The 25933-nt window shown below is 39.6% G+C and overlaps 1 protein-coding gene across 2 annotated transcripts in view; it reads right to left on the reverse strand.

Annotated features, from left to right (window-relative positions):
- NPSR1 (neuropeptide S receptor 1) overlaps positions 1 to 25933 on the reverse strand; it is a 154573-nt gene that overhangs the window by 100203 nt on the left and 28437 nt on the right. For both annotated transcript variants that reach the window (XM_059932709.1, XM_059932708.1), the window contains exon 2: positions 12972 to 13104. In XM_059932709.1, the coding sequence (XP_059788692.1) occupies positions 12972 to 13104 (133 nt within the window). The remainder of the gene's footprint in view (positions 1 to 12971; positions 13105 to 25933) is intronic.

The following is a 25933-nucleotide window of genomic DNA, read 5'->3' on the forward strand; positions in this document are numbered from 1 at the left end:
AAAGAGTAGAAAACCTTCTCTTTAAAGGGTCAGATAGTAAATATTTTAGGCTTTGTGGGCCATATGATCTCTGTCAAATCTGTTCATTTCTGTGCCATTTTAGCACATAAATAGCCAGGGACAATATGTAGACAAATGGGCCTATCTGTGTTGTAATAAAACTTTATTTACAAAAACAGGCAGTTGACAGAGTTTGACTTATGGACTATAGTTTGCCACCCTTGGCATAGACTATAAAGAGGCAACTATAGAAACAGGAAGACCTATCAGGAGGCTACTGAAGTAATCCATGCAGGAGATGTTGAAAGCTCAGAACTGAGTGGAAGCAATAGAGATGGCAAGAAGTGGTTGAATTTTTTTTTTTAAGGCAGATGATTTTCTGATGAATTGCATGTGTGGTGTGAGAAAAAGAGATGAGTCTAGGATGACTTCTTGTTTGTTCTAAGCAATGACAAAGATGTGCTGGCAGCAGTTGAGGTGTGGAAAGCTGTGCATGAAGAAGGGCATTTTTAGACGTGTCAAGTAAGCGGTTGGCAACACAAGTCAGAGCATCGTGAATTGGATTAGCCTAAAAAGTATGCTACAAGGACACGTTTTAAACTCAAGTGTTGATTGCTCAAATTTTGAGACAATGACCCAATTGTACAAAAAGCTGGGGAATTCAGAAGCATGCAATGATATTACCGTGGAGGAAGAAGTTGGTCATAGATCATGTCCAGCCTCTGTTTGTATAACAGTGATCACACTGTTACTGCCCAAGAAACAGTAAGCCAAAGAAAACTGAGTTAAAAGTCACTGAGAGTTGTAAAACTTCCATTAATTATTAAAATTAGAAACAGGCAACAATTCTTAATGTTAAAATTTTTGGCAGAGTTCATCTAGAATTGAGCCAATAATTTCTGAGCCAAGGACAGAGTTGCACAGGACAGAGTTGTGGTGCCTGTCTGTATACTAAGTTGCTCTACTCTGAGAATCTTCAAGGTGTGACCACAAGGACCCCTTGAACAGGTGCTGGTGGCTCTCAAACCCCTTTAGGGGAAAAGGACCACCTGCAACTCCAGGTTCCTCATTCTTGCGTCCTCACGCTGCAGAGGGGCTATGGGGCAGGGCAAAAGGCACTTGAAGACTTTTGCCAGGCCACTTACCCTCTCGGAGCCTTGTAATCCTCATCTGGAAAACGGGAATATTTATCTCACAAAGCTGGTATAAAGTTGAAAGTGATGATATTTGTAAACATCCTGAAGGTTTGTGCTCACCAATCACCCTTCTATCTGAATATCAGGGAGACAAACACAATTGCAGTTCAGTTGATCTGTGTAAGTTCCTGAGTTGAGTCGAATAAGCTAACTTTATAACTTCATAAATTTTACTTTTCTCAGGCAGAGTTTTATTGTTTTTAATCTTCAAAGATATTTGGAAGGCTCCCACCTCTTGGGTAGAGATATATTCTGCCCTGCTCTGGATTCCAGGCATTAACTGCCCAGCTGCCCCAGTCCTGAAGCCCTGAGAAAAATCTCCCCCTGACCACTCCCCTGAATAGAAACTCCTGAGGATTAAGGACTCTGTCTTTTCCCCCCTACCATTTGTAATGAGGTTATCTCTCCAACATCCACTTCTTCTTTTAGTAAGAACCCAACTTTTAGATATTTGATATCTAAATATCTCATCCCAGCCAGTGTGCTCTGGGGAAAGCTAAATCCCTAGGAGTGGGGCGTTTGACTTCAATCTGAGCTCATCAGTAATTGCATGTCTTGTTCACACTGATTAGTTCACATATGAGCATATAGCTCAAGTTAGGTTGGTGAGGTGCATGTACGTGTTTGCTAAGCACTGCCGGGAAGGGTGGCTTCCTACATTTCTAAGGAAATTCCTAAAAGTCAGTCTTTCTCTGTGCATGTGGACAAGAGTTCCCCAGGAATCATTAGTAAGCATCCTTTATGGGTTCACTTGTGTCCCCCTACCCCCCCGACAAAATGTTGTTGAAGTCCTAATTCCCAGTACTTCAGAATGTGAAAGTATTTGGAGATAGGGCCTTTACAAAGGTAATTAAGGTAAAATGAGGTCATATGGGTTGGACTTAATCCACCTGACTAATGTCCTTATAAGAAGAGGAGACTAGGACACAGACATTCACACAATCGAAGAAAGACCATGTGAAGTGTAAAAATTGATAAACAGAAACCTCAATTAAAATAGAGTCAGGAAGCCAGAAGGGGGAAGCTCTCCTGTCGTATGAAGACAGCAGAGCCCAACAGGAAGAAGAAAGACTTTCTCTTCTTGCCTGGCAAGAGCTCAGCCAATGAGAAAACGTCAGCACAACTCAGCCAATGAAAAGCCATTATCGTTTGAACTCTCAAGTCCTCCAGTGGACCCTTTGTTTCCTGTAGCCATCCCAGCTTCCCTTTCCCCTCTTTAAAAGAGTTCTCCTCTCCTTCCTGTGAGAGGACTTGCACATGGCTTGCCATACTTGCACACCCTGAATGGCAATTCTTTACTGATCCTGAATAAAACCTTTTTTTTCTGGAGAAATAATTGTCAGTCTATTTGTTATAGGTCAACAGAAGACAAAAAAAGAAGATGGCCACCAATTCAAGGAGAGAGGCCTCAGAAGAAACCAAACTTGCCAACATCATCATCCTGGACCTGTAACCTCCAGATCTGTGAGAAAAAATTTCTGTTGTTTAAGCCACCCAGTCTGTGGTAATTGTTATGGCAGCCCTAGCAAATGAATACAGCATCCTACAACCAGGATGAGGAACAAGGCTGAGGGGGATGCCTTCTACCATGTCAGAGACAGGGTCCTTGGTGGCATTCCTGAATTGCTAAGCAAATCAAGCCCAAAGCTTATTCTGTCGCTGAACTTTGCCTGACAATAGCAAAATTGTCCCCCTTTTTGCTTTATTGTTTCAACTGTAACTAATAACCAAGTACACCACTGTGTCCTTAGTACCTAGAACCAAGCCTCATCGTGGTAAGTGCTTAATAGTATTTGTTGAATGACTAGAGGAAGGAATGAAAGAATAAGCCACAAAAGGAATTGTAGTGTGTTGATCTGGGAAGCCCAGTGAGGTAGCAAGCAGCAGAGGAGTGAGTCAATCTTATTATTATTACTATTATTACTACATTCCATTGGACACGTTCTATGTGGACCAGGAGACAGATATTACCATTTTTAAGCAACAGAGCTAATTCATAAAGGTGACCTGTACTCATTATAACAAAAGTTGTTTAATTGGCAGACATCTGAAAATGTAAAAATTCCCCTCAATTTCTACAACTGGAAATTTCTAATTAGAAGCACAGGACTACTAGAGCCAGATCACTTCTGGTCTCTTAAGATCATCCAGATAACTCCTTCATTTTAGAGATGAGAAAACGAAGGCTTAGTGAGGTTAACTGCCCTTTCCAGGTCACACAGTGTGCTAATGGTGGAGCAAAGGGAGGGAACAAAAAAGAAACCCAGTTTCTCTAAAGAAGAAAAAGTTTTCCTGGGATAAGAGTTCATTCCTTTTAGTTAAATTATTCCCATAGTAATAGGACAATACCTTCTTTTCCTGCTCAAGAGAAACTGATTTTCTTTACAAACATAGACCATCTCTTCTCAGAGTGGGAAACAATGATGGTATTGTATAGCCACTGTATGAGTAATCTAAATGAAAAGCATGCACATTTATTCAGATGTTAGCCAATCAAGCAACTTTTAGTGGAATGAGTGAGTCATATGGTAGAGAAATTTTGTAATGTTAAGTAGAAAAGAATACACAAATGTCAGAAAAAAAATCCTTTTAAAAAAACCCTTTTAGTTCAGGAAACATACTTAAATCTTAAGCAGTGTGTTTTGTGTTCTTTTTACACTTTAGAAAAACTTTGGCATTGTGGCATAAAAGGTGAAAGATGAGATAATAAGACATTAGGTAAGTTGTAAAAAGAGAAATACTGAGAAGTTGACAGCGATAAAACGGTACTGGATAATATAAGGAATGAATGTTTTGAAACTGCTCAAAGGAAAAGCAACTCTTAAGATACTTTAGAAACATTAAAAAGTAGAGTTAACACTGCTAATCAAAATCAAATCAATAATTAGAAAAAGTTTTAATAGTTAGAAGAATAGGACCAAGATATCTAAATGGTGAGAGAGAAGGACCATAGTTACTGACGTATGAATAGTTAGTGCTCCTGAACGTAAGAACAAATGGAAGATAATCAATATTCAGACATAAATAAAATGAGCTAAGAAATCACTTTAATCTGCAGATCCAAAGAGCTTACTTGGCAAAAAGCAGAACTGAGATAGTGGATCAATAAATAGATATAAACAGGTAAAAGTATGAATCCTCAAAAAAAAAAAAAAACTAGGGGACTTCCCTGGAGGTCCAGTGGTTAAGACTCTGAGCTCCCATTGCAGGGGGTGCGGGTTTGTTCCCTGGTAAGGGAACTAAGATCCTGTACCCAGCTCAGTGCAGCAAAAAAAAGGAAAAGAAAATCTGGAAACAAAAGAAAAAATCTGGTAAGCTATAAAGGAAGAAATTCCAGGCTGACTTTAGACTTCTCTGTAACGTGGGGTGCCAGAAGTCAGTGGAGCAACATCTATGGTGATCTGAGTTGTGAATTCAAGATGTCCTCATCTATACTGCCATTGTTGTGGAGGCAAGAGAAAGTCTTTTTCATTGATGCCAGGTGCTTGAGAATCCTATCCAGGCTGAAAGAGGAAAAATATTAGCACTCAAAGTACTCCAGAAAACTGGAAGCTCTATCAAAATAAAGGAACCAAGAATGGGGAAGCCAACTATTGGTGAGCACTGAAACATTCAAATATAGAAATACTTGCTGATAATTATTGCAAGCATAGTCACAAAGCAGAAGACAAATGCGATAAATATATTTTTTAAATGAGATTTTATTAAAATGCTTAGTCCCGTGCTTGGAAAGTAAATGCAATAAAAATTAAGTAGATGCATTTAATATTAATATCACATAAATAAAATTTAAGCAAGCTAATAAAAGAAACTAGAAGGATTGTGTGTGTGTGTGTGTGTGTGTGTGTGTGTGTGTGTGTGTGTGTGTTTGTAACATTAAGCACTCAGACCTATATTAAAGATATATTAGTCAGGAGCCTTTAGGAGCCAAATAACAAAATGTTAAAATTTATAAAATAAATATTGATTAAAAATACTGGGAGAAAATGAGAAAAAGTGTGAAACTTTTTAACAGCACTTTTAGTCACTCATGACATATCAAACAGGCAAGAAGTACATGTATGGAAATAGAGAAAATCTGAAGACTGTAAATAAGGGCAAATTCAGAAAGATAAGCACAAAGAATACCTTGAGAGGGCTTCCCCGGTGGCGCAGTGGTTGAGAATCTGCCTGCTAATGCAGGGGACACGGGTTCGAGCCTGGTCTGGGAAGATCCCACATTCCACGGAGCAAGTAAGCCCGTGAGCCACAACTACTGAGCCTGCGCGTCTGGAGCCTGTGCTCCACAACAAGAGAGGCCACGATAGTGAGAGGCCCGCGCACTGCGATGAAGAGTGGCCCCCACTTGCCGCAACTAGAGAAAGCCCTCGCACAGAAACGAAGACCCAACACAACCAAAAATAAATAAATAAATTAATAATAAAAAAAAAAGAATACCTTGAGAGACTGAATATACATATGGACAATGACCAGACTGTATATAAAAATGGAACTCTGAACCACAACCTGAAGTAACCAGCTCAGGAAGCCAACCTACTATCTGTAGCAACCAGTCCAGAAAGCCAAACAATAACTACTGTAGTGATCTGCCCCAAATAGGCAGCCCTTGATTAATAACTGACAGCTTCCCTTATTAATAACTGACTCTGCTTCCAACTTAACGACCAAACAGAGAAAGACAAATATGCAATGCTAACCAATCACATAGGATGCTGTACTTCTGGATTGTCTGCCTACTGCTTCCCATGCCAACAGTTTCCAATCAGGGCACACCTGCAGTCTTTTCTTTCTTTTTTTTTTTTTTGCGTTACAAAGCTTTCCCACTCCTCTGCCTACCTTTGAGTCCTGCCAACACAAATGATACTGACTGACTTCCTTGCTATAGTAGGCACTAAATAAACAACCATTGCTTTTTTTCATTTAGGTGATTTTTTTTTAATTTCCACAATTTTAATTATTATGTCCTAATTTTTAGTAAATGTTAAATATTTTTCAAAATAAATAATTACTTGTTATACCTCAAAGGTACTTTTAGTAAATTCCAAAGAGCAGGAATCCTTCTAAAAATATTCTCTGACTGCAAGGCAATACAATTAAATGTGAATTACAAAATGTTAAAGAAAAATAAAGTCACCTGGAAATTAAAGATAAAAATAACCAAAAACTACTAAATAGTTATTTAGTAGTGAAAGAGGAAATTAAAAATTCAACACTAAAATATTTGGAAAATAAAAACAATAAGAATTATCTCATAAAATTTATGAATTCAGAAAAAAATCCATAGTCTTAAGCATTTTCATTATGAAAGGAAAGAATTACAAGTAATGTCATCAAGATGGCAACATAGATCATTCCTGACTTCAGTCCCCCTCACAAGAAGACCGACTAGCAAGTGTCCATAGACAAGACATGATTGTGAAAATGCTAGAACACAGGAGTGAGGTGAAACAACCCCCTGGACCACAGAGACCAAGAAGGACCACATTAGAAGGGTAATTTGAAGAACTACACTCTGACAGCATCATCCTTCCCCCAGGCAGGCACAAGGCCACACTGAGAGGGCCCTACTGGGCCTACAATTTCTCCAGTGGGGAAAAAATATCCCAAAGTGAGCATCCACTTCCCCCAATGTTGCAGGATGCTTCCCAGGATGCCCTCTCTGGTCTCAACTCACAAGAATCACTGGGGAAATCTGCAGGGCTTGACCACTGTGGATCAGAAACAAGCAGAGAAGAAGGGTGGAGCTTATAGCAACCAGTGCTCAGATCTTGGCAGATGACATTTCTCTTCACACATGCACCAGAGCAAAGATCACAGATGGTGACCCCATTTGGCTAGGGAGCTTAGTTGGTATTTTTGCCTGATTTGGATTGCAGGCTATAAAATCAACATACAAAAGTCAGCTGCATTTCGATGCACTAACAATTATCTGAAAAAGAAATAAAGGAAACAATCCCATTTTCAATAGCATCCAAAACAATAAAATACTTATTAATAAATTTAATGAAGGAGGTGAAAGATCTGCACACAGACAATTGTAAGATACTGATTAAAGAAGTTGAAGAAGACACAAATAAATGGAAAGATACCCCCTGTTCATGGATTGGAAGATTTAATATGTCCATAATACCCAAAACAATCTATAGATTCAATGCAATCCCTGTCAAGATTTCAATGGCATTTTTCCACAGAAATAGAAAAAAATTCCTAAAATTCATATCAAACCACAAAAGACCTCAAATACCCAAAGAAATTCTGAGAAAGAAGAACAAAACTGGAGGCATTACACGTTCTGATTTCAAAATATACTACAAAGCTGTAATAATCAAAACAGTATGGTACTGGCATAAATATAGACACATAGACCAATGAAACAGAATTGAGAGACCAGAAATAAACCCATGCATATACAGTCAACTAATAGTTGACTGTAGGGAGCCAAGAATACTCAATGGATAAAAGATAATTTCTTCAATAAGTGTGCTGGGAAAACTGGATATTCACATACAAAAGAATGAAACTGGACCCCCTATCTTACACTGCTCACAGAGATTAATTTGAAGTGAATTAAAGAAAAATGTAAGACCTTGAAGCCATCAAACTCCTAGAGGAATACATAGGGAAAAACTCCTCGAAATTGTTCTTGGCAATGATTTTATGGATATGACACCCAAAGCATAGGTAACAAAAGCAAAATAACCAGGCAGGAATATGTCAAACTAAAATGCTTATGCATAAAAAAAGAAATGATCAACAAAATGAAAAGGCAACATATGGAATGGGAGAAAATATTTGCAAACAATATATCTGATAAGGGGTTAATATCCAAAATATATAAGAAACTCATACAACTCAATAGCCAAAATAGAAATAATCCATTTAAATTATGGGCATAGAACATAGACATTTTTCCAAAGAAAATATTCAAATGGCCAACAGGTACAAGAAAAGATACTCAACATCACTAATCATCAGGGAAACGCAAATCAAAACCACAAAGAGTTATCACCACTTAATGTTAGAATGGCTATTATCAGGAAGACAAGAGGTAAGTGTTGGTGAGGATGTGGAGAAAAGGGGACTTTTGTACATTTTTGGTGGGAATGTAAATTGGTGTCGCCACTATGGAAAACAGTATGGAGTTTCCTTAAGAAATTAAAAACTCCCATATGATCCAGCAATTTCACTCCTGTGTATATATATCCAAAGGAAATAAAATCTCTATCTTCAAAGTATCTGCACCTCCATGTTTATGGCAGCATTATATACAATAACCAAAACATGGAAATAACCTAAGTTTTCATCAGTGGATGAATGGATAAAGAATACATGGTATAGGGCTTCTCTGGTGGCACAGTGGTTAAGAATCTGTCTGCCAATGCAGGGAACACAGGTTCGAGCCCTGGTCCAGGAAGATCCCACATGCCGCGGAGCAACTAAACCCGAGTGCCACAGCTACTGAAGCCCGCACGCCTAGAGCCCATGCTCCACAACAAGAGAAGCCACCTCCGTGAGAATCCTGCGCCCTGCAACAAACAGTAGACCCCACTCGCCGCAACTAGAGAAAGCCCACACACAGCAACAAAGACCCAACGCAGGCAAAAATAAATAAATTTATATAAAAAAAGAATACATGGTACACATACACAATGGAATATTATTCAACCATAAAAAGAAAGAGATCCTCCCATCTGTGACAACATAAATGAATCTTGAGGGCATTATGAAATGTCAGAGAAGAAAGACAAATGCTATATGTGGAATCTAAAAAAAAAAAAAAAAAAAGAACTCATAGAAACAGAGGACAGATTGGTGGTTGCCAGAGGTGGGGATTGGGGGAAATGGGTGAAGATGATCGAAGGGAACAAATTTCTCGTTATAAGAAGAATAAGTTCTGGGGATGTAACGTACAACATGGTGACTGTCATTAACAATACTGTATTGTATATTTGAAAGTTGCTTAGAGAGTAGATTTTAAAAGTTCTTAACATACTCCCCTCCCCCGCCAAACACAAATTGTAACTATGTGAGGTGATGGATGCTAACTGAACTTATTGCAATAGGTACATAGAGCATATCATTACTTTGTACATATTAAGCTTATACATAGTCTATGTCAACTTTATCTCAGTAAAGCTGAAAAAATATTTAAAAAATGAATGAGCAGAATTAAAATAAATAAATGAACTGAGTATGCAACTCAAAACCCCAGGGAAAAAGTGAGTGAAATTAGCATTGGAAGTGGTAGTGAACTCCATGGATGGCCTTGAATACCTCAGTCTTCCTGGTCTCCCCTCCCTTGCTGAACCTCTCAATTTTCTCTGCTGTCAGATAATTAACAGGAAGGCTTTGAGGGTGGCACATACCTTCGTTTATTAGTAAATTGCTCTCCAGAAAGTGCTTTGAGGCAAAGCTAATTTCCACCAATGTGAGAAGATTTGGTCCTATCAGAAGAAGGACGTTATTTGAATATGTGCCAAAAAAATATATTTTCTGTCTTTCCTTGGTTGAACACTCAATGGGAGTTACTCTCATTAGCTCCCCTTCTTTATGGCATTTGAATAAAACAGACAAGTCCGTCTTGAAGATGATAAATGACTAATAAATTTTAATTGGCACTTTAGCTCGTAAAATATAAACAGTCATTAAATTCATCCAGTAGATTGTTAAAATGGAAGTGCTAAAAATGGCAGAATATGCCAAAATAGCAGCTTTAAGAACTTCTGGTTTCCTTCCGTTCTCAAGGCTAATCCTACAGTCAAAATTCCTATGGAAGATATAGAGAAGAATTAGGGATCAGAAGGGTGGAGGAGAGGGAAGTGAATTAAAATATACAGATGCAAAATAAAAACAATTCTTCAAATGTCTGGTAAATGATGTGTTCTTTGTTTTCACAAATACTAGTGCTGCTATAGTTACTGTAGGGGAAAGAAAGGCCAAATTAGGTGTGGCTTCTTCTCTGATACACTAGCTAGGGTGGAAGAAAATGCTCCTTTTAAAAATAAGCAAATTAGACTTGAGTAGGTACAGATAGAACATTTACAGGTGAACAAAGAGAATCCGTGTCCTCAAGGAACTGGTCATGATTCTATAACTATTGCAAGCCAATAGGGCTTTTGTTTTCAGGGTCCTTTTTAAACAAGACTCAGTGTGGATCTGTGTTGGTAGCTTGTAGAGCATTTGTCCCATGACATTTTTCATCATCTTTTAATCCTGGATGACCTAACAGGACATTGGCCAGTTTGAAGCTCACAAAAGTGTCTTCTTTTGATGCAGTAAGTTCATGTCTATAAATTTTCTTAAATAAATAATAAAGAATGCTCACAAGATTTAATTGTGAGAATATTCATTGCAGAATTGCTAATAATAGCCAAAAACTGGGTTGGGGGGAAGGTTATGTGAATAGTCAACAATAGGAGTTTATCTACCTAATGGGGCAGTCATCCAATGGGTCACTGCAGTGTTTGGACAACATGCGAAGTGCTGGCCTTCCAAGACAGGAGGTCTGAAGAAGAAAACATGGCACTCTGGAGGAAGCACCTTCAAAGCAGTCAAATGGGTAGTCAAACAGAGATTCATTGTCTAAACTTCTCAATTCTCAATGGAAACTGAAATACGGAAGACAAGCTATGCCAGAGACTGCTACTTATCTCTGTTCTCTCATTCTTCCTTAGGAAAAGAAGCTTGATTTTATTCTGGCCAATGGGTTAAAAATGAACAAACAAAAACATTTACCAGCTTTTCTTCAGTTAGAGATAACAAATAAGATGCAAGCAAAAATTAATGGGTGGGAGTTCTAGGAATGCCAGTTAAGAGGACACATAGCTGGCATGAGCCCCTCTTGTCCTTCCTCCTGTCGTCCTTTCTGTTAGACTAGAATCTGGGGATGATGGTAGGAGTTCTAGCAGCCATCTTGAGCCAAGAGCCATCCATACCATGAGGTGACCTTGAGTATGAAAGTCCTTTAATGGAGTAAAAATATACAGGAGGCTGAGACCCCAGTGATAAGAAAATAAAATATGAGCCCTGGACCGTCTACCTCCAGAATTCTTTACATAGGTGAAAATAAATCCTTGTAAACTTAAGCCACCATTATCTGGATTTTATAGATGTGCAGCTGAATCTAACTCCAATTGATTCACCTACTAAATGGAAATCAAAATGTTCCTTAAAGAATCACTCAAGGATACCGGCCTGTAAGTAGGAAGCTGCTCTTAGGAGGTGAGTCATGATGGAAAATATTATTTAATGAAGGGCATTAATATTGCCTTACCCAGTAATAACTGTTAACGCTTATTTTTCTCTATGAGAAGAGCCAAGAATAATGTCTCTGAATTTAATTTTCCAAATATGTGTGTCACTGATGATGTCAGTTGAATCTGATGATTCAAGAATATGTTTATGTGAAAAAATTTGGTCATCCTATAAAACAACATTGGAGAGTCAAAGACACAACTGGTTGTAGCTGAAAGTTTTAAAAATACATAATATTCAATTTTAATATATTTGCTTTGCTATAATGCAATCTCCCTCTGTTGCCAGAAACATTTGACAAAGTCTTTTAAACATAGAAAGTTATGTTTCTGTGGATGATTTTAAAGAATATAAAAGAAAGGGGAGCTGAGGGCCTTGTTAGGGTCAGTATGGCTTAAAAAAAAAAAAAAAAAAGACTAGGGAAGGTGAGATGCCTGTAAAAGAGAGCAAAGGTTCAGCAGAATTAGCAAGTAAGAACCAGAAGTGATGACTAAAAATATAAAGTCCAGAAAATTTGAAGAAATCTTGGGGAGGCCATTAGCATAGGATAGGGGACTCAAATCAAGTTTATGTAAATCTGAAAGAATAGGATCCTTCAGCTGATACCAGAGTAACATTTTTATACATACTGAAGACTCAGATATGTATTCTCAAATTCCTTACTACAGGATCTGAGATCGTGGTGAAATGTGTATGAAGGAAATTTTAACACCTTAAATAAGAAGTTAGCCTAATCTCAGACTCTAGGCAAACCTTCTCTCTCCAAAAATTCTTTAGTTGAAATGCTCCTGATCTGACCCCTTGAGTTTTTCCAGAGGGAATTAACAAATTAATTTATCTAGACTATCTAGACTATCCAGAACATTCATGAGAAATTAAGCCCAGGTTAACACAGCAGACTATGGATTTGACTAGAACACGCAACTCTTCTTTTTGACAGTAGATGGTGAAATTTCAGTTGTTCATTTATTATTATTCTTGACAGTACTTTAAATTCTAAGCTGATATCCTTACCACCTCTAAATTCTTACACTCTAGGAGAACACATAGTTTTGTAGAATGTGGGTTACAACACTGTAATTGAAAAAATATGGTGAAAGAAAGTTATTATACCCTCATCCAAGAATTTTGCATTTACTCGATAATCCTAATTACCCTTTACTCTATTTTCTGGGATATATTCTTTAAGCTCATAAGACGGTATGATATGGTAATATCACCTTAGTGAACCGTGGAGGCTGCTGTGTATAGGGAAAGTAGAACCCTTTAGAACGCTTTGGTAGCACTGATAATGATATTTTCAAGTTTGTTGTATAAGGAGTTATTTTTATAATGGAATCTTATAAATATTTAAATATGTTAAATTTGCTGGAAGAAAAATTCAAATTTGAGTTTTATATCCCTATAGAAATTTCTCCCAAATTTGCGGTTGCATTTTGGACTGATAATACACCAATTCTATTGGTAAAATAATTGAAAGTGAGGAGCCATTGGAATTCTGCACACACTGCAGTTGTGTACCTGTGATGGCCAGCTGAGTCACAAAGAAGGTCATTCTCGACTTCCTCTTCCTTCTCCGTGTAGAGAACAGTACGATGGCATTTCCAACAATGGTGAAAACAAAGAGGACCCACAGAGTTATCAACTGCTCAGTCTGTGAGAAACAAAGCAACACAAAACTGGTGTATCAGTGAGGACCAGGGTACTTTACAGAATGCAAGGCTCAGGCTTTGGTGTTGAAATGTCTTCCTCCTGGTCTCCTATCCCCACCTGTCAAAGCTCTACTCTCAAGAGAACAAAGACACAGTGGTCCTTATTTATACTGGCAGCAGTGTAAATTGATGCAACCTTTAAAAAGATCCATTTGGAAATATATGTCAAGAGACAAAAATGTATACAAAGTATTCTTGCCAAGCAATTTTAAGCCTATGTGAAAGAATTCTAAGTTTGAAAAAGAACACTACAATCACAAAGATGTGCATATTTATTGTAAGAAGAAATTGGAAATTGTTGAAAGATAATAGGATAGTTAAGTAAATAAAACACTTCAATTCAGTGAACTATTATGTAGCTATTAACAATGACAGGCATGAAGATTATGTGGCAACATTAAAAATGCTTATAATATAATGGTAAATTGAAAAACATAATAAAATTGTATGTTGGGTGTGATTACAACTCTGCAAAATTATACATGTAGGGAAAAGACTGAAGTATACTAAAATGTTAAGAGTGGTTATTTTAGGGTAGTGTGATTATGGGTTATCTTACTATTTCTCCTTTGACAGGATTGTATAATATAGTAATATTAAAGTTCCACTGAATAATGTATAATTAGTAAAGATGAAAAAAGCAGGAATGCTACTCATTTAAAACGTCAAGTTCTTCATAAAAAGTTTTCCACTCTTCCTTCAAATGGAACTTTCCATCTACCTAAAGTCCATAGCCCAGAATAAGCAGAACCCCGGGGCAACGGGATGGGTTGGACATAAGGACGGGGTGGGCTGAGCTGTGGGTGAGGAACAGGAAGCCAAGGGGATCCAGAGGCAAGTCGGAGATCAGAAGCCAAGAGACTTCAGCCCAAAAGGTCTGGGCAGAGTCCTGGTAAGAAGGCACACGTCTAAGACTCGGATGAGAAGTGCTTCTCCTGTTTGGAGAAGATGGTAAGAAGAGCCTGAAGAAACCCCTTGTGATGGTAAAATTGTATGTGTCAACCTGGCCAGGCTAGAGGACCCAGCTGTTTGGTCAAACCCTAGTGTAAGGTGGTTGTTGTGAAGGTATTTTATAGATGTGATCGACATCTACAATCACTCGACTTTAAATAAAGCAGATTACCCTCCCTAATATGGGTGGACTTCAACCAATGAGTTGAAAGCCTTGAGAGCAAAAGCCGAGGCTTCCCAGAGAAGAAGGAATGCTTCCTCAAGAATTCCTTGTGGAACATAGAGATCAAGCCTAAGTTTCCAGCCTGCTATATCCTTTAAGGATTTCAGACTTTCCAGTCCCCGCAATCACGTGTACAAATTCCTTAAAATAAGTCTCTCTCTCAATAAAATATGTTATCTATCTATCATCTATCTATTTATTTATCTATCTATCTATCTATCTATCTATCATCTATCTTCCTATTGGTCCTGTTTTCTGTGGAGAACCCTGCCTGACACACTCCCTGAGAATCTGAGGCATCACGGCAGCACTTCTTATATACTAAATTAATTTTAAATTATACAATAACAGCCAAATAAATTCTTCTATAATAATTCAGATAAAGCTCAAATCCCCTTTGTCCACCACTTTCCATCTTGATCAACTCTTTCCATCTTGATCAACCCATCTTGCAGAAGGTAAATATCCTTTTGATTACATTGTACATCCTTCCTATCCTTTGAAAAATACGTCATAAGCATGCACACACACACACACATCCATAGCAAATAAATATCAAGCTGATATTAAAGTTCTCCATTTCACATTTACAGATGGGTCCTGAGGCCCTGGTGGAGGTCAGGGCCTTGGAGCCACAGAACGGTGGAAGTTAGGGAGGGTGGGCCTTGTGGTGGTGCCGGGGGATGGGTGGGTGCACAGCTGGAGTGGGAGGACCGCAGGGTGGATGACCTCTGCTGCTTTGAAGGGCACAGGTGGCGGATACTTCACCTCCAGCATGCTTACATCATCTCCTATTTGGAGAGCAGAGTCTTTGCTCAGTGCCAGGCCTCCTGCTTTTTCTCTGGTCCTTTTCTAACCAGAAGGGTCACATTTTTTTGGATGATTCAATTCTCTAGCAGCCTACATATGGGTGGCACTGAGAAAGCATCAGGAATGGAAACTAATTATTTTGAAAAGGGTTATTCTGAGTGGAGTGAGGGAAAGAGTTTTTGTAGGAGAATTCTGTTCTTTGAGATCGATGGACGACTGTGCTGTCAGGAGAAAATACAGCAGGGGAAGCCTTGATGTACCAGTCTGATGTTCTCCATTCAGGATCTTGTGTGTAGGTGGTGGGACATAAATAAGTGGTTTGAACTTGGAGGACCTACATTATAAAACTGTAGAGCAACCTGGGGACCAATGCAAGAAAATAGGTGGCTTGGAAATCTCTCTTAGCAGAAGGTCTCACGGACACTATGATACTGATAGATGATACAGGGGATACGTAAGGCATCTATGTCCCCAATATGGTCGTAATGTAGTGTGCTGCCAGGGAAGATGATGGCACCCTGGGGGTGTTCATGGTTCAGAAAAGATCAAGAAGCCCTTGGAGCAGGTGATGTGACAGGTAGGGGCCTGCGAAGTCCTTTCCAGCCCTGCTGAGAATGCAAATAAGGGATTTTCCACAAATTTCTCCTATTTCTCTTAGGAAACCTTTTTCATCTGGAGAAGCGTTTTGATGCCTTAAAGTAATTTCTTGTTTTGAATTACAAAGCACTGTATCACATTCAGCAAATTTTCTCTGCTTGGGTAGTGGTGGAGGGTAGTTTATTTCCACAATTTTCCAGTACTACGTCGATCTCTGTTGAACTCCTTCAGCCTCAGATGAAGAAGGAAGGGAAAAGTTAGAACGCTTGTGATGTCTCTTTGTCAGATCAGAAATCCAGCTCTCCATGGTGAATAGGGAGAGAGCAGTGTTGGGAAGCAGACAAAGGAAGAGGCCTGGCCCTCTGCAGGGGACGGTAGAGTCTCGGGAAGGCAGTGAATATAGACTGTTTTCCTCACTGAGTCGCTTGTCTTCACCAGCACCATCCCCAGGCCTGCCCAGCTCCCGCATCCCTTTAGCTGGGAGAAAGCAGCTGGCGTGTGCGGCATTCAGCGAACGTCCCACAGAAATCTGCCCCAGACTCAGCCTCTGGGCTGAGCCTTCCTGTGGTGGGATTCCCTGGGGGCCGGCCCCCCCTCCCCGATTCTCCAGGGTGACTCTTACTGCACAGGAGACAGAGAGAGAGTGAATGAGTCTGCTGCCCTGTGCTCGGGCGTCTTACCTCCTCTACACCTTATAGAGATAACCTCCAATTTTCCAGCAGGTGGGCATCAACCTTCCCTATTTTCTACTTCTGACTCTGATTTTTTCCAACTAAAATTACACTCTGAAGCCCTTTTGGCTGAGAATTAGAAAGAGTAGGAGAGTTAATCAAGTGAAGCCAGGGTAATTGTGAACTAGAGGTCAATGCCTTTTCTAGAATACACCTCTCTTCATGCACCCCTTTCCTGACATAACTAGTGCCTTTGGTAAGCACAATTAGGCCACAGTTCCAGAAATGCAACACTGAACTGGGTAAATGATTTGCTTTTCACAAAGTGTGTTGGTGATTATGCTGCTGGCACCAAGAGATTTCCAGAAATCAAGTTTCTCTAATGGAGGAGCCCCCTGACCTCCCAGTGGGCATGGAATGGCTGCTTTCTTCATCTTTGGACTGCATGATCCCGACCCAGGCATCCAATCTCTTCAAAGTAGGCTTGGGGATCAGAACCGCTCTGCTGGGAGCACAGAGTGACAAACACTGCAAACCAAATTATCCCGCTTAGATGTATCAGTGAATTGGAAGTCAAGTCCCAGGAGGGCTGGAGCAGTCAGTGCTGGCTTGGCTGAGCCTTTTCTTAGGAGCTTGCAGTAACTGTGCTTTGGGCTGGCCGTCCCAGGGTGCTCTGTGAACAGGTCAGGGTCTGTTCTCCTTGGGATTAGATGATGTGTATGGATCAGGTTGAACAAATCCTGTGAAATCACGTCCACTCCTTCTGCTTTGGAGTTTTCTATTGAAAGACAATCTCAACCTTAAGTCACTGGCTCCAGGAAATTTCCAGATGAAAGAAGTTCCCTACTGTTGCTTTCCAAGAGCCATGTTTATTTATTTGTTAATTCATTCGGTATCAGTGAATTGTCTCTAGTATAAAGTGTTGGCACTACAAAGGAGACTAAAACATGTAGATTGTATAAATGATACCCAGCCAAAATTAAATCCTGTTTCATCAAGTTGTACAAAGGTCATTAAGTATGAAAACAATTACATAGTTGTAGGATCATTTATTCATAGTATGCTTAAACCCATGCTTGCACATACACCTAAACACACACGCATCCCAGGGTAATATGTGGATTTGGAGAATTATGACAATAGGAATTGGGGAAACAAGTTTAGAGGCATTTGAGCATCACAGTCAAGTGAGCCATTTAGTAGAAAAGTGAGTAGGCATTCAAACCAGTCTGATTTGGAATCAGATTCTTTACTACTTGCTAGATGTGTGACACATCAGTAAGTGGTAACCTCTCTGAGCCTGTTTTCTCATTTATAAAATGAAGACAAAAATAAAATCTGTCTCAGGATACTTGTGATGGATAGATATGATGACAAAAATGGAGATTTCTAGCTCAGTGACTGATGCATAGTACACACAAAATAAAAATTGGTTTATCTCCTTTCTTAGTTTCATGGACTACATTTAGGTTTGAGCAGTGATTTATAAATAACTCACTACTTTTTAAGAATGATGCTTGAATTTACCCTCTTCGTCCTATTTTCAGTTCCAGTCTGCTGAAATTTCACTTGAGCCTAACAGGTCTTCCACCTGCGCCTCTTCCCCACAGGTACGGATGGTATACCAACACCATTCTCAGAACCAGTATTTAAGAATATAGCTGGGGATTAAATGCCCCCTAGTGGTCATGTGAGGCAAAAATTCAAGCCAGATGCTCAATAGTGAGTAGAGGGAATAGGTGAATTTGGAATTTTTCAGTGACTAGAGACTTTTAAACTCAGTTAAATAGTTGTGGGATTATGACTAATTGGTTTTTAACCTCAAGTTCCTGAGGTCACGTGGTGACTCCAGCTTCCTGCAGATCAGAAAATTACAACCTTGGTTTGAGAGGGATGAATTGCAGTGTTCTCTTGACGATGCTGGTGCTGCCATGGGGCTGATCCCTGGGATTTGACGCTATGCGATATGCTTCCAGAGCCAAAAAGATTTCCATGAGGCCAGGCATTAAGTCTGAGTCACCATTTTGGACTGGCATTTTATCTTCCCCATAGAAAGTGATTAATAAATATCTGATGGATGAATATATGGTTGATGACAAGGACAAGGGTACTTATAAGTATCATAAGAGGTTACTTGAAAAGAAAATTATCTCAGGAAATACAGGACATTTAGCTGTATGACTTGTTGAAACTAGATATGTCAGATTTGTCTGGAGAGGAAGACATGATTTATTCAAATCCAAGGAATGATAATCCTCTTTTCCTTTGCAGTCCCGGAAACTGAAAACAAACAAAACAAAACAAAAACAAACAAAAAAACTCTAAGGTATCTTTAACAATCACAGAGTGAATAGGGACTAACGTTATTTGAGCGAATCACATTTTAATCTCGCACCTGACTGACTTAGTTTGTAATGCATAATAGGTACTCAGTAAATAGGTACTCATTGGTCAGACTGCCAATCGTCACAGCTTGACTGATAAGATGACACCGTCCTCAATCTTATGGGTAAGGAATTAGGGCCCAGAGAAGTTGCCATCTAGGATACCTGGCTTCTAAGCGATGCAGCTGGAGTTTGAACATGGCTTTGCTTGCCTGAAAGTCCATGCCCTGCTTATTGTAGTGGCTTTCTGCTCGAATTTTAGGCCAGAGACGGTGAAGCTGCCTCATTTCTTTTCAATTTTCGAGTGGGAAACAGATCTTCATTTTCCTTCTGACCCAAACTTGTCTGAAGCTGGGTTTCTGGAGCTGAGTGGGTTTCATGACTGTCTTCCCCAGGACTGAGAGTAAGGTCAATGCTCAGTATGTGTTTGGGTGGATGGACTCTGGAGTAATGTGTGGCTTCCACACAACAGAAGTTGTAAATATCACACAAGATGCATCTGCATCCTCTGCCCCAGGGATCACAGGGCTTTCTCTACCCTTTACATTTTCATGTTTCATTTTATGGTTCTTGTTATTTCTGTGATGTTGAAGATGAATATCTCAAACACAGGAAGGAGAGAATACATCATACTTCCCAAGAGAGGAAATGAAGTCTCAGAAGGTTATGATTCAGCCTCAGTTCTTAGCCAGCAGGCCAAGAAGCTCTGCTGTCCTGTTACTGAGACCAGTGTACCACCTGTCATTCACAGCATCAGGCTCTGAGGTCTGCTCCAAGCCTCAGTAATTGGCTTAGGTGGGTTGGAAATATCAAAAGCAGAGCTCTGAAATCATCTAATTCCATTGAGGCTGAATCACTATGTAACACAGGGAGCATACAATTCAAAGTGAGATAGGCAGGAGCAGACTGCAAAGCTTTGGATTCCCAAAGCTGCTTCATTAGACTTGGGGAATGAGATGCATTAAGAGGATCTGTAGACCCTTGGGCAGTGACCATTTCTGAACCATTGGAAATCTGTCATTCAGGAGTTTGTCCCAATTTTTCCCTGTGTCTTGCCCTACCTGCTGCTTCAGAAGCATTGCCAGGTGGTCAACAATCACTAAGGAGGTCAAGCAGGAGGCGTGGGGGTAGGACCAGGCTTGCTCATGAGTGCCTGCCTTGGCTACTTCCCCACGACCCCCTCCTCCTGCCGATGCCCCTTTGGAAAATCTGCATTTTCACCACCCTCCCAGTAACCCAGCTTGGAGACATCCTTGCAAATACCATGGAATTATTGTCATCACAACCACCTATCTGCACTCGCATTTTCTAGCTGTTTTACCTGGACCTCTGGGAATTCCGTCTTGGATTACTTCCAGGATAGCCTTCATTGCTAATACTCAATTATGAAAAAATATGTAACGAGACTTTTTAATTAGTTACTATTACAAAAAAATTAGAGAATTACATAAAGCTACATGTAAGTGTGGATGTTAATTCCAGTCTTATATTTTTGTAAGGCTCTTAATATCATTTTAACAGGGGTCTTGAACAGAAATGTAGGTTGCACCCTCTGACTAGGGGCTGGTAGGACCAGCTGGCAGGAGGCCTCCTGCATGTAGAAGAGAGAACATGAATGGAATGGGAGGTATTGTCGCAGCCTGGGTCTGTTGAGGTTGACTGTAGGGCTGTGGACCGAGATGGTCCCAAATATCAATAGTTGGGCGCTACGTGTCATCCTGTGATCTCTCAGATCACAGATCTGAGTGTACCAGAGGGGGAAGGCATTTACCCTGAGGGGAGAGCCTTGGCATATACCTATATGTTGGTGTAGAAATGATACTCAGGCCCGAAGTAGGAAGCTGTCCTTGAAGTCATGTTGCTGTGACAATGATTATACTGGTTTGCAGTCTGTATAATCAAGCTCAACAAACATTTATTGAGAATCTAGCAGCAAAGTTCAACATATGTTGGGAACTTTACCATAGTTCCACAGAAGTTCCATAGTACCATAGAAGGAAGGCTAGGACAGGGAGCTCCTAGTCTGGTGGTAGAGGCATATATGTAAACAAAAAATTTCAGTGTGAGCTACTGTAATGGAGATGCTGTAGGATCCCCAATAAGGGACATGTAGTAGAACTTGAGGAGGGACTGGTCATGGTTGGTCAAAAGGTATATCCTGGAGAAATTAATATGTGAGTTGAGTCTGAGAAATGAGTAGAAGTAGCCAAACAAACAAGTAGTTTGCTTGGCAAGAGTATGCATGAAGGCAGACCGAAAACTTTCAGGTTAGTGATGACAGACAAGGACCATCCATGAACATTAAGTGTGGTCACAGATCAGAGAAAGGCTTATAATGAGAAACTGGACTTGTGTCCTAAAAACTATTTCAAAAGTGGAGAAAGGTCCACCCTGAGTCTTTGTCCTTAGTTAAAAGAACTTGCTACCAAGAGAAAGTATTCCTCCCCATCCGGAATCTTCCCCAATTGTCTTCATTGCATGTACTACCTTTGCCCTACTTCTCAACACCATCATCATAGGTGACAGAATACAACTTTAGCTCCCTCAAACTGGGACTGAACAAGAAAGCAATTCACTGTCTAACATTTATTTCTTAGTTTAGCCTCCAGGACATATTGAATAACTGTATTATTCAATACAGCTCTTTCTACTCGGACCAGAAAGGGTTAGTTACTAGTCTGGAGTATTTGATCATTACTGCCATGGGTCATATTTAGAGTTTAATTAGCAGTGTTAACTTCCCACTGCCTAATTGTTCTCATTCATATCAGGCTTTGGTGCAAATCAGGGAGTGCCTTTGCATGACTGGCTGATTCAGCTTTCTGGTTACTAGTGAATCCTTGAATTTCACCAGAAACAGAAATGCACGTGTCCCACATTCATTTTAATGTGAGTCCCTTCCTGTGATTCGTTCTTGAATCACAAAATGACCTCCAGATTAATCACAAATAGGGTATATTGGAAGCTTTGAGGCAATTAAATTCTGGGATTCCATCTGAATTCCCATAGTATATCAGACCACAGATGCTAGAAATCATCTTAAAACCCACTGGGCTCCAGTCTAGGTAGAAATTAATATTTGTTGAACAAATGAATGAAGTGTCTGCTGTGTACCAAGAACTGAGATTAACATTTAAATTGCTATTTGAGCTCTAGATCCTTGAAATATAGAACACTAACATTTGGATAAATTAGGACCAAATCTCTACAATGTAGTAGAAACCAAAGTAATTCTATGTAATAAAAATACCAAGAAACTATTCTTCCTCGTGATCCACATAATTAAAAAAATAACACTGTGGGAATTTGTTTTCTGTTTTGGAGGTGCTACTAAACAGGGAAAGTGTCCGAGGAAACTTCCCCCTGAGGGCTCATCTCAGCTCAGACCATGATACAATCAATCTGTCATTTCCAGTCCTTCCAGGAGGCTCAAAATCAGGTAGCTAGGAGAAATCTGGCGGAGCGAGCAAATGGAAGAGCAGAGCAGATGCGAGGCCAGGGCATGGAGCCGAACATCCTGGTAGATGAGAATGGGTGGGGGAAAGGGGCGTGAGAAGGGCTCCGTATGAGGATTCCAGGGAGACGGTTCTAGTCCTATATTGCTACTCTTGGCGGCTTCATTTTCTGCGCATCTAAGTTGGGTGGCTGGTCAACAGAGTTTAAAAGGCTAATGAGTTAGTGTACATCCAATGACCGCTGGTCATCTGCCTTGGTTTCCACCGTCCTCTCATTCTCTTGCCTGCGGTTCTAGTCCCCTACATGCTATCTGATCCCCTACATGCAAGCCTCCCCAGCCCAGGGTTGAACACTAATCCTTCCACCTCTCATTAGTCACTTCATAGGCTCCCTGGGAGCCTATCCAAAGTCGACACATGCAGGCACCTGCCTGACTCCAAGCATCACTCCCACTCCACCCGAGCCTCTTGGATGTCGATGGAGTTGGCCACATCACCTTGGGCCTCTGCTCAGGAGCCCTGGTGCCTAGCAGAGGCCAGTGCCCTGGGCCAGGTTGATCCTCTAAGCCCGATGCCTGCCTCTGTCTAATCCACCTGCCTACTAGTCTCAACTTAACATGGAAGCCCGAGTGCACTTTATGGTTCAGCCCATCCCAATGATAATAGAAAAATGACACAATTGGAAAACGGAGTTTTAAAGGAATAGATAATTCACAGGTTGCATGCTTAATCCAGAAATCACTATTAAGATACTAATTGGGGGTCAGAGTGGGGAAAAAATTCTAAGAGGAGCAATATGAGAGAGGGGAGAAAGAAATGAAGTAGGAGAATCACTGCATTCATCACTAAATTCCTGAATTCTGCTTTGGCTCTGAAAGTGTGTAAACTTCATTATTTAAAGACTGCATCCCTCTCGCACCCATACAGTTCATTACTAGGGAGACGCTGGCAGGTCTTCAGACCCTTCAATGTGTGATTCTTGGGGGCCAGTGCATTATCTGGAAACCTTTCTTCTTCCATTTGGCCTGCTTTACCATCACAAAGGTGTCTGCTTTCAGATGCCTCTTAGAGCCTCCCTTGTGATTTGTCTGCAGTGGAAATAGATCCTTTCATTTGCTCTCATGGAACTGCAACTTGCAAAATATTTTTGAGACATTGCATAGTGTATTTTACATGATTATTTTCTTGATTCTGATAATAAAAGTAATAGGTGCTCACTGTCAAAAATTTAGTAAAATATTTTAAAAGTACAAGGACAAAACCCCATCTGCCAGAGAGAATTTCTCAGTTTCCCATTTTTGGTATATTCCTTTTTATATTTTCTGGCTACGTATCTATATATCTGGATATGAGTAGGTATTTATATATCTGTAAAACTTGGAATATATTATATATGCAGTTTATTTTGCTTTTAAAAAAGTTTAACATTCAATAAGGAACAATGATTATTATAGGTGCATAATATTTCTTAATATTCCATCCTGTGGCTGTGTCACAATTTTACTTTTCTACTGTCAGATATGTACTCAATGAAATAATCTAACACAAATGACTGTCTAGAGTTTCCTTGAATATTTCTTTACTATTCTTAAGGTTTAATCCTGCAAGTAGACCTACTAAGTCCAAGTGTAAATGTATTGTTCATGCTTGCTGTATATTACCAAATTGCTCTCTAGAAAAGTTGGGTTAGTCGTCCCAATTTACTTTCCCACCAACAGTCTACAAGACTGTCACATGCTTTTGTAACATTTGTCTTTAATCCTTACTAATTTGATATGTCTCATATTATGCTTCATGGTTAAGTTTGAATTGTTCAGACCACTAGCAAATAACATTTTTTTATACATTAAGTCAGCATTTAAACTAAAATTGTTTTTATTTCCTTTGCCTGTTTTTTCTGTTAGAAATATCTTTTTTCTTCTAAGAGCTTTTATATATTAAGGACTTTAGTCATGTTATATTTGTAGTACAACTATTTCATATTATAATATGTAATATTATATTTATGTACATATAAATATTATATATTTATTTTTATTGAAAATACTTTTCTTAGTTTTTTTGTTTCTCCTTACATTTTTATTGTTAGGCTTAGAAAGTTCTTGCTCATCCCAAAATTACTCTGCTAATTATGCTTTTTGCTGTCTATTTTGTAAAAACTTAGTTACGAAATCCAACAGAAATTGATCTTACAACTTTACATGAGGTAAGAATCATCACTCATCCACTCACTACTCTTATTGCCAAAATATTCATTTCTTCTTACTAATTTTTGTAGTGTCTTTGTAGTAGTAAGTTCATATATGTACTAGGATTTTATTTTCAGGGCAAACTATTTGTTATTATTAATCTGTCAATTACTGTGCTAATTCTAAAATGGTTTGCTTAATGCAGGTTTATATTTATTAATAATTGATAGAGAAAAATCCCTCTTCCTCATTAGCATTTGTATTCAAATCTCTTAGCTTTTCTTACCTTTTTTAAAAGAGCTTTTAAGTTATTTTGTCAAATTAAAACAATCACATTGAAGATTTGATTAAATTTTCTAACATTATTAAGAAATTTGCAGAGAATTGACATCTTCACAAAATTTAGTCTTCCTATCCTGGAGCACCACATACCTTTTCATTTATTCAAATATTTTATATACTTCAGTAATGCTTAGCATTGTGAGTTATTGCTCTCTTAAATTTGACTAGTGCTTTCTAGTTTATAAAGTACCCTCTTATTTTCATGATCCTCTCAACAAGCCGACCAGGAGTTCTGACTTTTATCTAGAGACTACGGTTCTTGTCCTGACTACCATTTAATTGCTGTGTGACCTCGGTAAGATCACTTTACCTCTCTGGGCCTCTCAACACGATGTTGCAGAGCCTTTTTTGCGGTATGTTCCAGGGGACATTGTCTTCATGGTGCGCATAATTAGAGGTAACACCATACTGTTATGTGGTCAAATAAATTTAGGAAATTCAGGTTAAGCAGAATTAAACAGGTTTCTTTACTGTAAGCCTTCTCAGAAACTTAAATAGGCTAATACATCTCTAAGTATATGATGATACATAATGTGTGTTATTTCCCAAACTTTTTTGGCTATAGTCCCTTTTTACCTGCTTAGCAGCTCACATAATTAGGCTTCTGTGGAGCATCCTTTGAAGAATTCGGACATGGTAGAAAATGCACATGCTTGGGAACCATATCTGGGCTCGAAGTTTTGGACTATGAACAATTGTGTGGACTTATCTTCTCTGAGCCTCATTTTCCTTCCCTGTAAATCGAGGATAATAAAGCCCAGCTCAGAGTTTTAGTAGTTGCAGACTGTTCCGATCACTGCAGGGGAGCAAAATTTGCCACCCCCAAATGTATCTCTTTGGCATGAGGATTAATGCAGGTTGATTATTTTTAAGAAACAGAAGATGGGGGGGGGGGTGGAGTCAAGATGGCAGTGTGGGAAGATGCAGAGTTCATGTCTCCCCACAACTAGGGTACCTGCCAGATGCAGGTGGGGGACCCCGATGCCCAAGGAGATGGGAAGAACCCCCAAGTGAACTGGTAGGATGTGGGGGGAGGACAAATGGAGGCCGGACAGGACTGGCTCCCCTGAGGCGTGGCTGAGGGGGGGGGGAGGGGTTCTCATGCTTGGAAGGACCCTTGGAGGCTTGGATCAGGGGGGAGGGGGCCTG

Source organism: Balaenoptera ricei, chromosome 9, assembly GCF_028023285.1.
Source record: "Balaenoptera ricei isolate mBalRic1 chromosome 9, mBalRic1.hap2, whole genome shotgun sequence".
In the NCBI taxonomy this organism is placed as follows: Eukaryota; Metazoa; Chordata; class Mammalia; order Artiodactyla; family Balaenopteridae; genus Balaenoptera; species Balaenoptera ricei.